The 14945-nt window shown below is 45.9% G+C and overlaps 1 protein-coding gene across 3 annotated transcripts in view; it reads left to right on the top strand.

Moving 5' to 3' along the window:
• Positions 1-14945, top strand: part of bmpr2b (bone morphogenetic protein receptor, type II b (serine/threonine kinase)) — a 490709-nt gene that overhangs the window by 239147 nt on the left and 236617 nt on the right. For all 3 annotated transcript variants that reach the window (XM_072483685.1, XM_072483695.1, XM_072483676.1), the window contains exon 3: positions 7382-7552. In XM_072483685.1, coding sequence (XP_072339786.1) covers positions 7382-7552 — 171 coding nt within the window. The remainder of the gene's footprint in view (positions 1-7381; positions 7553-14945) is intronic.

Genomic DNA, 14945 nt, shown 5'->3' with positions numbered 1-14945 from the left:
CAAAATTCAGAGAACAAAATAAATAAGCAAAGCGAAAGTATGAGAAGAGACTAGCAGCTACCATAAAAGAGAATCCTCCATAGTGAGTCCTCTATAGATATTTAAATTGTAACGAGATGGTTATAAAGGAGTGAAGCTGATCAGGGGATTTATTCATGGAGGCGAAGAGTGTGACTGAGATACTAAATTAGCATTTTGCATTTGTCTTTACCAAAGAGGAAGTTGCTGCCAAAGTCATAGTGAAAGAAGACGTAGTTGAGACCCTTGGTGGGCTTAAAATTGATAAAGTGGAGGCATCAGAATGGCAGTGCTTAAAGTTGACCTGTAACCAGAACAGGATCAAATGCATCAGAGGGAAATATGGGTGGAAATTGAAAAGACACTGCCAAATTTTCAAATCCTCCCTCGATATAGTGGTGTCGCCAGAAGACTGGAGAATTGAAAATGTTACGTCCTTGTTCACGAAAGATTATAAGGAAAAGCCCAACAACTAACTATATGTCAGTTTAAGTTTGGTGGCTGGGAAAGCTTTCAGAAATGATAATCTGTGGCAATATTAAATGTCACTTTGACAAATGTGGACTAATTAAGGAAAGCTAGCATGGATTTGTTAAGGGAAATTTGTGTTTAACTAACCTGATTGAATTTTTTGACGAAGTAACAGAGAGGGTTGATGAGGACCAACCAATTGTGGTGTACATGGACTTCCAAAAAGCATTCGCTAAAGTGCAACATAACAGACTTGTCAGCAAAGTTGAAGCCCTTGGAATAAAAGGGACAGAAGCAGCATGGAAATGAAGTTGGCTGAGTGACAGGAAATGAGAAAGATTTTCTTGATCTCCATTAAATACCTAGATTTGAGAGTGCAGGGCACAATTTCAAAATTTGCAAATGGTACAAAATTTGGAAGTATAGTGGTCTGTGAGGAGGATGGTGAGGACATAGACAGACTGATGGAATGGTGGTTACGTGGCAGATATAATTTAATGCATAATCGTGAAGAATGAGCAGAAACAATACAAAATAAAGGATACAGTTCTAAAAGGGGTGCAGGAGCGGAGAGACATTGTGAATAAATTGTTGAAGATGGCAGGGCAGGTTGAAAAAGTAGTTAATAAGAATATGGCATGCTGCATCACGATGCCAAGGACAATTCTATCTCTTCCCCTCATAGTTTTGTACTTCTGAATTAAGTCACCCTTCAGCCAGCACAGTGGCACAGTGGTTAGCACTGCTGCCTCATGGCGCTGAGGACCTGAGTTCGATCCCGGCCCCGGGTCACTGTCCATGTGGAGTTTACACGTTCTCTCTGTGTCTGCGTAGGTCTCGCCCTGACAACCCAAAAAGATTTTCAGGGTGGGTGAATTGCCCCTTAATTGGAAAAATAGGAATTTAAAAAAAAGATATGGCATTGTGGGCTTTACAAGTAGAGTACAAATGGAGGCAAGTTATTATGTATATGTATAAAACACTAGTTCGCAACTTAAGTATTTCATCCAGTTTTGGACACCAAGGATGTGAAAGCATTAGAGAGGGTGAAAAATTATTTGCAAAAATGATTCTCGGGATGAGGGACTTTAGTTTCATCGATAGATTGCAGAAGCTTGAGCTGTTTTCCTTAGAGATGAGAAGGTTGAGATGAGATTTGATAGAGCTATTCAACATCATGCAGGGTCTGGATAGAGAAGGTTGCAGAAACTATTCCCAATGGTGGAAGGTGTCATGATATGCAGACAATGATATACAGACAGGCAGCTAATGAACACAGAGAACAGGACATGACCAATGAGCAGGTAGGACACTCGGGTGGTATCTCACTATAAAAGGCACGAGACACTCACACTCCGCCTCTTTCCACTGATGAACATCTACAGAGTGAGTCAGGGTGTATGTACAGTATCACACCTCCAGCACGTGGCTAAGAACTAGTCTGGTTCAGTCAGACAGAGTAACCACACTTAGGTTAGCAGAGAGTTGAACTCATAGAGAACTGTGCTACTGGTTCAATAAATCAGATTGAACTAACTTCAAGGTCTGGAGTATCTTTTGGTTAAAGCTGCATCCAGTTGCAGCCTGTGTTATCCCAGAGTACATGACACAACATGCTACCAGGAGACTGCTTAATCTAGGTGGTTTACCTCAGTCCGTTCCGTGCCGACCAGCGAATGTATCCCGGCACCATGGAGAAGATTCAGGCTCCTCACCAGCTCAGGACCTCCGGCAATCTCAGTGCCAACTGGCAGACATTCAAGCAAAGGTTTCTGCTGAACATCGCAGCCTCAGACCTCGTGGGTACGTCTGATGCAAGAAAGATTGCGCTTCTCCTCTCAATAGCGGGTGATCAAGCCATCGAACTCATCAACTCGTTTCACTTCACCGAAGGCCAGGACAAGACAAAGTTTCAGACCATCCTGGACAAGTTTGACAGTCACTGTGAAGTGGATACCAGTATAATCTTTGTGCGCTACATACTCAAACAGCGTCTACAAGGTAAAGATGAATCTTTCAACTCCTTCTCAACTAACCTCCGCCTGCTAGCGCTGCCCTGCAACTTTGGTGATATTGCTGACTCCATGATCAGAGACCAAATCGTTTTTGGAGTTCACTCTGATCCTCTGAGAGAGCAGCTACTGAAAATCAAGCATATGGCCCTGCCAGTCGCGATTGAAACATGCACAGTGCATGAGCACCCCAGAAATCGCCATGCCCAGTACAAATCGGCTGAAAATGAGAAACTTGCCTCCCACGAGGCAGAGAGTGTGCAGGCCATCTCCCGGACGCAGTGCCTCAGCATTGTTGAAAGCGGTCATTTTGCGCACTTTTCCCGGGGCCCCAAGCATGCGCGATGCGAACGGAATAACAAAGTGGCCGACACCCGCACTGCGCATGTGCGACGATGCGTGGAGCGCCAGGACGCTGACGTCATGATGTTTACGAACTGCAGCAACGCCCACTTAAAGAAACACTGCCCTGCAAGAGGCAGGCGATGTTCAAACTGCGGGAAGCCTGGACACTATGCAGCCTTGTGCAGTTCTGCACCACCAGTCAAGGGCCAGCGCTCCCAGTTCCGACGATGGCGTGTTCAGAGTGTGCAACAACGATTACAGGATTCTGATCCTGGCAGCACAACGGATCCAGAGGAAGAATGCTTGGACGCCGCCTACTGTGTGGGCATCATTACCAAATGTGAATATGCCACATCCAACTCATCACAAATTCAATCCATCCTCACTGTGGATTCTGCGGACGAATGGCGTGCGGTGATGCAGGTCAACCACTGCTCCATCCAGTTTAAGCTGGACACAGGTGCTTCTGCCAACCTCCTCTCACAGGCAGATTTCAAACGCATCAAGAAGACCCCCAAGGTCCTTCCAGCAGCCTGCAGGCTCCTGGACTACAACGGAAATGCATCATGGCACTGGTATCCTGCCATCTACTCGTCTCCAACTGGAGCACCCGTGCTCGGTTACGTTTTGAAATTGTCAAGTCAGACAGGGCATCCCTACTTGGCGTGCATGCCTGCAAGCAGCTGAACCGTGTGCAGCAGGTTTACACAACGACATCCTCCAATGTGGATCTTCAGGCCGGCATTGACAACATCCTCGCTCCGTATCCAGATGTGTTCAACGGGATGGGCATGCTGCCATTTCGATACAAGATTCTGCTACGACCTGATGCCAAGCCAGTAGTCCATGCACCACGCCGGGTCCCGGCTCGGCTGAGGGAGCGCCTGAAGGCACAGCTCAAGGATCTTCAGCAACAGGGCATCATTTCCTCGGTAACCGAACCGACTGACTGGGTCAGCTCAATGGTCTGTGTTAGAAAGCCTTCGGGAGACCTGCGCATCTGCATTGATCCCAAGGATCTCAATAAGAATATAATGCGTGAATACTACCCCATCCCGAAGCGGGAGGAACTCACCAGTGAGATGGCACACTCACGTTTTTTCACCAAGTTGGATGCGTCACATGGATTTTGGCAAATCCAGCTGGATGAGTCCAGCAGAAGGCTCTGCACCTTCAACACACCGTTTGGCAGATACTGCTATAATTGCATGCCGTTTGGCATTGTCTCGGCATCGGAGATCTTCCATCGCATTATGGAGCAGATGATGGAGGGCATTGAAGGGGTTCGTGTGTACGTGGACGACATCATCATATGGTCCACGACCCCTGAAGTGCATGTTTCCCATCTCCAGCAGGTATTCCGCCGTGTCCATGCTAATGGCCTGAAGCTGAACAGGTCTAAATGTTGCTTTGGCATGTCGACACTCAAGTTCCTAGGTGACCAGATCTCTCAGCAGGGCGTGCGCCCGGACACAGACAAGGTAAAGGCCATCAAAGCCATAAAGGTCCCTGAAGACAAGAAGGCGGTGTTGCACTTCCTGGGCATGGTCAGTCTTCTTGGCAAGTTCATCCCAAACCTGGCCTCACACACCACTGCCCTACGAAACCTGGTGAAAAAGTCCACTGCCTTTGAGTGGAAGGCAGCACATCAGGCAGAGTGGTTGGAGTTGAAAGCCAAGCTCACCACTGCACTCGTGTTGGCATTTTGCGACCCAGACTGGGCGACGAAGATCTCAACAGATGCGAGCCAGGATGGCATCGGTGCGGTGCTGCTTCAACGCGATGACACTTCATCCTGGGCACCGGTAGCCTACGCATCGAGGGCCATGACGCCCACCGAAACAAGGTATGCGCAAATAGAGAAGGAATACCTGGGTCTTCTCAGTGGCATTCTCAAGTTTCACGACTATATCTACGGCCTGCCGACATTCACTGTCGAGACGGATCATAGGGGCAGCACGGTAGCATAGTGGATAACACAATTGCTTCACAGCTCCAGGGTCCCAGGTTCGATTCCGGCTTGGGTCACTGTCTGTGCGGAGTCTGCACGTCCTCCCCGTGTGTGCGTGGGTTTCCTCCGGGTGCTCCGGTTTCCTCCCACAGTCCAAAGATGTGCAGGTTAGGTGGATTGGCCATGATGAATTGCCCTTAATGTCCAAAATTGCCCTTAGTGTTGGGTGGGGTTGCTGGGTTATGGGGATAGGGTATGAAATTACCCAGAAGTCGTGAAGCTCTCAGACCTCACATCTCAGACCGTCATCAAGGCCTGTAAGCAGACATTCTCCAGGCATGGTATCCCACTCACTGTCATGAGTGACAATGGCCCGTGCTTCAACAGCCACGAGTGGTCTATGTTTGCCAAGTCATACCATTTCAAACATGTCACTTCCAGCCCACACTATCCGCAGTCCAATGGGAAGGTTGAAAAAGGGGTGCACATTGTGAAACAGCTCATCTGCAAGATTCTGCTTCTGACATCTACCTCGCGCTGCTTGTGTACAGGGCAACCCCACTGTCCACTGGCATGTCGCTGGCTCAACACCTGATGAACAGGGACCTGCGGACGACACTTCCAGCCATACACTTGCCCAACCTGGATCACCTCCCGGTGCTGTAGAAGGTGCAGCAGCTCCGAAACCAGCAAAAGCAGGGCTATGATGCTCATGCCACCGATTTGCCCATGTTATCCACGGCAGACACTGTCAGGATCAAGATACCGGATGGTGGCTGGTCTGCTCCAGCTGTCGTTGTTCGACAGGCTGCACCCCGCTCGTATGTTGTACGTATGGCTGATGGTTCTGTCGTGCGACGAAACAGACGGGCACTGCGCAAAGTTGCCTGCCCGCAACCGCTTTCTTCTCCGTTTCCGTCCGTTGTTTTGCCACCTCCTGATACCTCGAACTATGAGGCCACCAGTCAGGCTTCCATCCTGCCTGTCAAGGCGCAGTCGTCCCCACCACCACCTCTCCGGCGGTCGACAAGGATCAGACGCAAGCCCCAGAGACTGGACTTATGAACATTTGTTTTGTTTGCTATGTTCTGTTTTCTCACATTAGACAGTCTTCACATGTAAATACGTTCACATATGCCACCGCTTGTAAATATGTTAATATATGCCACCACAAGTAAGTACGTTCCCACTATGTGCCAACAAAACATCCCAAAAAAAGGGGAGATGTCATGATATGCAGACATGCAGATAATGATATACAGACAGGCACAGACAGGCAGCTAATGAACACAGAGAACAGGACATGACCAATGAGCAGGCAGGACACTCGGGTGGTATCTCACTATAAAAGGCACGAGCCACTCACACTCCGCCTCTTTCCACTGATGAACATCTACAGAGTGAGTCAGGGTGTATGTACAGTATCACACCTCCAGCACGTGGCTAAGAGCTAGTCTGGTTCAGTCAGACAGAGTAACCACACTTAGGTTAGCAGAGAGTCCAACATCATAGAGAACTGTGCTACTGGTTCAATAAATCAGATTGAACTAACTTCGAGGTCTGGAGTATCTTTTGGTTAAAGCTGCATCCAGTTGCAGCCTGCGTTATCCCAGAGTACATAACACATCAGAAGGTTCAAGAACCACAGGACACCGATTTAAGCCGAATGACAAAGGAACCAAAGGTGATAATGAGCAAAAACTATATTGCTTAGCGAGTGGCTAGTATCTGGAATACTCTGCCTGAGAGTGAGGGTGAAGGAGATTCAATTGTGGTTTTCAGGAGGAAATTGGATAATTACCCAAAGAGACAAAATTTGGAAAACCATGGGGGAAATGTGGGGTGTGGAACAGCTGAGTTGCTGTTGCAGAGAGCTGGCAGGAGCACAGTAGACTAAGCTGTGCTCTAACCATTCTATGATTCTATAAGTTATGCAGGTCAAAGTTCCCAGTGTCAACCCTTGGTCTTGTATTGAACCAGCTCATTTCAGCCAGCGCAGTGGTAGGATACCGAAGTAATCCTTGAAAATCAGGTCAGATGCCCATTCCACATCTCTGTCCAACAACGTGTGAAAAGCTAACATGTTTGAACATTGGAAGAGGACAAGATCAGGTTCAGCAGTGATCTGCTCCAGCCAAATAACCTGGCAGCACTCACTGTTATGCAGCTAAAAATACTGCCTCCAGATACTACTCAAATTTGGAAGGCAAGACTCCATAATTATGTTGCTGGGCGGTTTTGTACAATTTCACATAGCAAGCACTCTACTGAAATCCTGGTGATAATACTCATCTGAATAGTTCATTCTCTAATTAGGTTGACCACCGATTCTTAATTCATTCAAATGAATAACCCATTATAAACAAGATGTGGAGATGCCGGCGGTGGACTTGGGTGAGCCTCAGGTGGTGGAAGGAGCAGTGCTCCGAAAACTAGTGATTCAAAACAAACCTGTTGGACTTGAACCTGGTTGTAAAATTTCTTACCATTATACACAAGCCACCAGTCTGTTAACATGCTAATCAAACAATTCCAGCAAAATTTCAGGCCTACATTCCATTCCCTTTTTGTTTCTTCATACAAGGCTGCTGGGCTCATGTTGGAGATAAGGAGGACTGCTACTCTCCCGAGTGCGTGGTAATGAACCACAGACAGAATGGGACTTTCCGCTTTTGCTGCTGTAGTACCGACATGTGCAACGTCAACTTCACTGAGAACTTCGATGCGCTACCGGATCCAACGGAAGTTCCACACAGTAAGTGGCTTATTCTAACTAATGAAAGCAGAAAATGCTGGAAATATTGTAGAGAGATAAAAAGACTTCAGGTTTAAAGTCATTGACCTTTCGACAGAACTGGAATAAATTAAAAAAACAAAATGCTGAGAATGCTAGAAATTTGAAAAAATATACTGGAAATATTCAGCAGGTCAAGCCGCATCTGTGGAAAGAGAAACAAAATTAATGGCCTTAGATGAGTGACTGTGTGGAGCTTATACGTTCTCCCCATGTCTACGTGGGTTTCCTCCGGGTGCCCCGGTTCCTTCCCACAGTCCAAAGACGTGCAGGTTAGTTGCATTGGCCATGATTAATGCACATGGATAGAGCAGGGGAGTGGGCCTAGGTAGAGTGCTCTTTCGGTGGGTCTGAAGATCAATGGGCCGAAGGACTTCCTTCTGCACTGTAGGGGTTCTATGGATTTCCAGCGCCTTCTGCCGTGCATTTTGTGGAGGCCAGCAGAGGGAACTTCTGGTCCCATCGCTGTCAATGGGGTTTCTCATTATATGCATCCCTGCCGCTGGGAAACCTGCGGTGGGGGTTCGCCATCGGCAGGACCAGAAGATTCCGCCGGCTGGAAAATTCTATCCACTGTTTCATCATTTATCTGCTGCTTGACCTCTTGAGTATTTTCAGCAATCTCTGTTTTTGTTATGGAAATTGTAGATGTAGTGGTTTTTAACTAAGTGCGGAGAAGGAAAAGGTTGTGTTTATCCACCAGTTGGCTGAGGTCGGTACAGGCGACTGATACTGAGAATATGGGCAGTGAGAAGAATCCTTATTTCACATTTGAGAGACTTGGGCATTACATCGACCAGCTGAATCAGAGCACCTGAATTTTTAAAATATGTAGATTATAAGAGGGATAGAAATAGAAAAGGAGTTTGGTGGTATCCAGGTTGTGGGAAAAAAGAGCTTGAAACTCAGTACACATTGAGGCTGCAGGGAGGAGGAAGATCCCATTAAGGGAAACAACAGAAAAGTTTGGAAGGTCACTGATCGGAGATGAGGAAGATTGTGATGAACAAAAGGAAAATACTGTGGCTGCTGGGAATCTGAAATAAAAACAGAAAATGCTGAAAACACTCAGCAGTTCAGACAGCCTCTGTTGAGATAGATTGTGGTGGAGATAATTGTGATAGAAATGGTTTGTGTTCAGATTTTATGTGTTCAGTTATACATACATGAAACAAAAATGTACCCTTGAATCCATATTGTGGATTACAGCATTAACACGCTTTGTCAGATGTTGATTTGTCATTTCTGTTAGGGGCTATGGAACAGACAGGCTATGACATTTTAAAAAAATCTGTTTTTATTGACATTTTCAAAATTATATACATTGTCGTTTGTTTTCATTTATTGTACAGTCACAAAGGTTTTTTCTTGGGTTTCTCTATTTACAGTCTGGCTCAGCATACAATCCTCCTCTTTCCCCCCTCCCCCACCACTGCCCCTCCAGAAAATGCTACAATTATGCAGGTTTGCTGAGTTATTGATGACAAGCCCCAGCCAGAACAATTTTCTCTTTGTAGATGGAAATGGATGTGCTCTGTATTTTCTGCATATTATCATTTTATTTCAGGTTCCTTACATTCAGGGCTTTTCTTTTGAGCTGTTATATTTTACAATAATGTGTTTGCAACATAGATGATGTAATTTTGTTTTAAATTTTGATTTTGTCGCTGTCCTTTTCACCTCTGCCAATATTACTCAGTATTCCAGGATCCAGCCGAGCAACAATCAGCCCCAAGTGATTTTTTTACAATCAATATTCAAGTTGAAGGGGTTGAGTTGCTGTTGGAACAAAGTTAGACAGGTCAGTAAATGTTGAGGACACAGTCTGCAAAGGAAATAAACAGGTTAAAAAGTGAACAAGAAAGTAACAGGTGGAGTGTAATGTGTGGAAAGGTGAGGTTATTCACTTGGTAGGAAGAATGGAAAAGCAGAATCATTTGAATGCCAAGAAGCTATTAAATATTGATTTTCAATGGGATTTGAGTATACAAAACACAGAACGCTAACATACAAATCCAGCAAGCAATTAGGAAGGCAAAAGTATTTTGGCCTTTTGTACATGGGGGTTGGAATATAAAAGTAAAGAATTCTTGCCTCAATTGGTGAACCACATCTGGAATGCTCTGTACAGTTTGGGTCCCTGTATCTAAGGAAGTATATATTTGTCTTTAAGGTCATATTACAAATGTTCACTACCTTGATTTCTGGGATGAGAGGATTGAACTGTGAAGAGAGATTGAGTAAAATGGGCCCATATTCTCTGAAATTTAGAGCATTGAGAGGTTGTTGAAATATAAGATTTTGGGAGAGCTTGATGGAGTAGATGCTGAGAGAAAGTTCCCCCTTGCTGGCAAGTCTAGAACTGGCTAGCAGTTTCAGGATAAGAAGTCAGCTGTTTACTGAGATGGAGAAATTTTGCATGGAGGAAGGTATACAGTGATATTCTTCAGAGTTCAATGCTAGGACCTCTGCTTTTCTGGATCGATATTAATCATTTAGACCTGGGTTAAAATTTCAAATTTTACAGATGACACATAACTTGGAAGTACAGGGAAAGGTAAGGAGGGATAATAATAGACTTCAAGATGGCATAGACGACTGGTGGAATGGGCAGACAAGTGGCAGATTAAATTTACTGATTATGTGGAGATATCAAAGTGATGCATTATGGTAATAAGAGTAATGTAAGTGAAAAAGTACAATTCTTTTCCAGGAATAGAGAGACCTGGGGGTACAAATTGTTGGAAGATGACAGCAGGTTGAGAAAGTGGTTGAAAAAGCTAATGGGTACCTGGGCTTTATAAGTCGAGGCATAGAGTACTCAAGGAAGGAAGTTATGGTGATCTCTTTTATAAAAGATAGGCGTGGCCTCAAAAGGTTACAAAACTGATGTATGAGAATGGCTGCAGGATTGACAGCCTTCTGTTACAAGGATAGGTTGGAGAAGCTAGTGCTGTGCTCCTTCGAGAAGAGAAGTTTGCGAGGAGATTTGATAGCTGTGTTTAAAATTAAGAGGAGAGTAGATAGAGAGAGACTGGTCCTTTTGACAGAAGGGTGAAGAACCGGAAGACATAGATTTAAAGTGATTGGCAAAAGTAAGAAAGGCAATATGAGGAAAAACCTTTTAATGTGGCAAGTGATTAGGATCTGGAATGCGCAGTGTGAAAGGATGGCTGAGACAAACTCAACTGTGCCTTCAAAAGGATAAATACCTGAAGGGAAACGGTTTGCAAATTTTACTGACAGACGGCAGGATAGTGCGACGAGCTAAATTTCTCTTGCAGAGTGCTGGCATGGACTCGGAGGGCTGAGTGGCTTCCTATGTTGTAACCATTCTATAATTCTATGATAGATTTTCGGACTTTTAAGGCATGTGGGGATCAAGCAGACAGGTAGAGTTGAGGACAAAGATTAGCTATGATCTTGTTGAATGGTGGAGCAGGCTTGATGAGTCATACTTTTAGTCCTATTTCCTATGTTCACTGTTAATCATCTCCTTAAATGTCTCTGCCCTTGACTCCCCATCCTCATCTCCAACAATATGCAAAAGGAGCTCATAGACTGCTTTGACATTTGAATTGAGATCACCCACTCAATTGCATTTGTTGATTTACTGTCCTTTAAAAGTACCTTTATTCAGATTTTTAGCTTTCTAACATTTTACAAGGCAAAACAACAACATTTCACCCCTAAATACAATAAACCCTGCCCCGGTTAATAGCATTGACAAATCCACATGCAGGACCGCCGACAAGGTGCTGAAAAATGACCCCCCAAAATTTCTCCAACTTCAGGCTGGACCAGGACATATGCACATGATTAGCCGGACCCCTCCCACACTATTAGCGCATATCCTCTAGTCGGCTCATCCTTGACTTTGTGAAATGCACCCTGTGCATCACCTTCAACTGCATTATCCCCAGCCTCACGTACAAGGTAGATTCATTCACCCTCCACACCACGTAACATCACAGTCCCTCCTCCAGCGACATCCCAACTCTTCCTCCCACTTGGGCTTAATCCCCTCCATAGATACCTTTACTTCTCCAAAATCCTCCCATAAATCGCCAAGAGGACCTCAACCTCCAACCCTATTACTGACAGCACTTTCTCCAACGGGAAGTCAGCCGCTATCAGAAAGGTCGGAAAAACATTTCTAGCGAAATCCCACCCACATTTACCAAAACCCTCTTCACGTGGAAAGCCAAACTTCCCTCTCAACAACTCAAAACTTGCGAACCGCCTCTCCAAAAACAAATCCTTCATCTCATTCACCCCTCTCTGCTCCCATCCTGAAACCTCTCTTCCATCCTCTATGGCTCCAATCCATGATTCCCCAGGATCGGCATCCACCTCGAATCCACTCCCAACCTAAAATGCTGCCGAAATTGCCTCCATATTTTCAACGTGGCAACCACCACAGGATTTCCCAAATAATTTCCTGGGGCAAACGGCAGCGGTGCGGTCGCCAACACCTGCAACCCCGACCCCTTACAAGAACCCGCCTCCATACTCACCTATAAAGCCTCCACTACTCCAGCCCTGCACATTCTCTGCATTCGCTGCCCAGTAATAATACAAGTTCGGAAGGCCCAACGCCCCAACTGCCGGCCCCTCTGAAGTGCCATCTTCCTTACCCTGTCCACATTCCCTGGCCAAACAAACGACAAAAACAACCTGTTCATCCCTTAAAAAATGACTTCGGCAAAAAGACCGGCACTGAAATAAGGATAAAAGCCGTAGCAAAATGTTCATCTCAACTGCCTGCGCCTGACCTACCATCGACCCCCAAATACCTGAAATGGGTTGTTGCCACCTGAAACGGCAACCCTCCCAGTCCGACCCCCACCCCTGGAGAAGAAACCACAAAATACTTATTTTCCCCAAATTCAAGTTGCATCCCGAAAACTCCGCAAATTTCTTAAGCAGACCCTTATGGCCCCGCCGAAGATCTCGGGTCGAACATATAACAGCAGAACAGCTGTGTAAAGAGACTCTCTCTCTCTCTCTCTCTCTCTCTCTCTCTCTCTCTCTCCTCCACTCCCCCCCCCCCACTACCCCCTTCCATAAATCCAAGCACCTCAGCACAATTGCCAAGGGCTCTATCGCCAGCGCAAACAGAAGGAGGGACCTGGAGCATCCCTGCATCATCCCCCAATGCTGCGGAAGGTACCCTGAATTTGTATAATTCATTCGCAACCATGCCATCGGATCATTATGGTGATTTATCTTGCGCACTTCTTCTCTTCCATCTTCTTTTATACACTCTCTGCGCTTGTCTCATCCATGCAGCCCATCTTTCTCCTGCTTCCTTGATGCCGTATCCACCAAACATCTAAACATTCAACCTTTTTCCTGCCTCCCCTTCAAGCAGGCATTGTAAATGGTTCCCTCTCCTCAAGTGTTGCCCCCTTCCTTTAAACCCTGTCATCACCTTCATTGCAAACTCCCAAATCCAACCTCTCTTACCTCTCCAAATTAATTGAACATGTTTTTGCCTTCCAAATCCTTGCCCATCTTTCTCACAACTCTGTGTTTGAGTATCTCAAACCAGCTGATGTCCCTGCTGTAGCACTAAAAAGTCCCTCATCTGAGTTACAAATGTCATCTGCTGTAATAGAAATCATGCTGCATTCTGAAATCATGGGGCACTAACCTTCTGCTTCTTCCTCGGCTTCTCTTCAGTCATTGACATGGTTGACCACACCATCCTCTTTGTGCCCAGCTCAATATGACTCTTCCTGCTTGATTCCATCCTTGCCAGTCTTTTCCTGGAGCATATCCAGCAAGAGCTTCCATGTTCCATAAACTTCACCTTTTAAAACTCTGCTGTGTCCATCCTGTCCTGCAACAAGAACCGCTCACATATTGCTCCCTTTCTCTGATAACACCCCTCTACCCCTACTTCTAAACTCTCCAATCTTTTCCCTGCCTAACCCACTCCTCCCAGTGATGACCCTTTGAACTTGATTTTTAAAAAATGTTGATTTGATTTATTGTCACATTTACAGAAGTACAGTGAAAAATAGTTTTCTGTGGCCGAGGGAACGTACACAGTACGTACACAGTAGACACAAGTATAATCAACAGGGAACATTGACAAATGGTACATCGACAAACAGTGATTGGTTACAGTGCGGAACAAGGGGCCAAACAAAACAAACAAAGCAAATACATGAGCAAGAGCAGCATAGGGCGTCATGAATAGTGTTCTTACAGGGAACAGATCAGTCCGAGGGGGAGCCGTTGAGGAGTCTTGTAGCTGTGGGGAAGAAGCTGTTCCTATGTCTGGATGTGCGGGTCTTCAGACTTCTGTACCTTCTGTCTGATGGAAGGGTCTGGAAGAAGGCAATGCCTGGGTGGGAGGGGTCTCTGATAATGCTGTCTGCCTTCCTGAGGCAGCGGGAGGTGTTTACAGAATCAGTGTGGGGGTGGCAAGCTTGTGTGATGCACTGGGCTGAGTTCACCATACTCTGCAGTTTCTTGCAATCTTGAACCGAGCAGTTGCCATGCCAGGCAGTGATGCAACCGGATAGGATGCTCTCTATTGTACATCTGTAGAAGTTTGAGAGAGTCGATGCAAACATGCCAAATTTCTTTAGCTTCCGTAGGAAGTAGAGACGTTGTTGGGCTTTCTTGACTGTTACATCAACCTGAGTGGACCAGGACAGACTGTTGGCGATGGCGACCCTCAGGAACTTAAAGCTATCGACCATCTCTACTTCGGAGCCATTGATGCAGACAGGAGTGTGTATCGTGCTACACTTCCTGAAGTTGATAATCAGTTCCTTGGTCTTTCCGACATTTAGAGAGAGGTTGTTTTCGGTACACCATGCAACCAAGTGAGTGATTTATCTCCCTCCTGTAGTCTGATTCGTCGTTGTTTGAGATACCACCCACCACAGTCATATCATCCGCAAACTTATAGATTGAGTTGGAGTTAAATCTTGCCACACAGTCATGTGTGTATAGGGAGGACAGTAGAGGACTGAGCACACATTCTTGCGGGGCCCCAGTGTTTAGGACTAATGCGGAGGAGGTGCTGTTGCCTATCCTGACAGATTGCGGTCTGTTGGTGAGGAAGTCGAGGATCCAGCTGCACAGGGAGGGGTCAAGTCCAAGATTGCGAAGTTTGGTTATTAGTCTTGTCAGGATAATGGTGTTGAAGACAGAGCTGTAGTCGATGAACAGCAGTCTTACATTGGTGTCCTTGTTGTCGAGGTGTTAGAGTATTGATTGTAGAGCCAGGGAGATAGCATCTGCTGTGGACTGGTTGCGGTGATAGGCAAACTGCAGTGGATCAAGACCATCTGGGAGGCTGGCAGTGATCCGTCTCATGACTAGCCGATTGAAG

The sequence above is a fragment of the Scyliorhinus torazame genome, chromosome 2, assembly GCF_047496885.1.
Source record: "Scyliorhinus torazame isolate Kashiwa2021f chromosome 2, sScyTor2.1, whole genome shotgun sequence".
Lineage (NCBI taxonomy): Eukaryota > Metazoa > Chordata > Chondrichthyes > Carcharhiniformes > Scyliorhinidae > Scyliorhinus > Scyliorhinus torazame.
The sequence above is the reverse complement of the archived record's forward strand: the minus strand, read 5'-3'. Positions and strand labels throughout refer to the sequence as shown.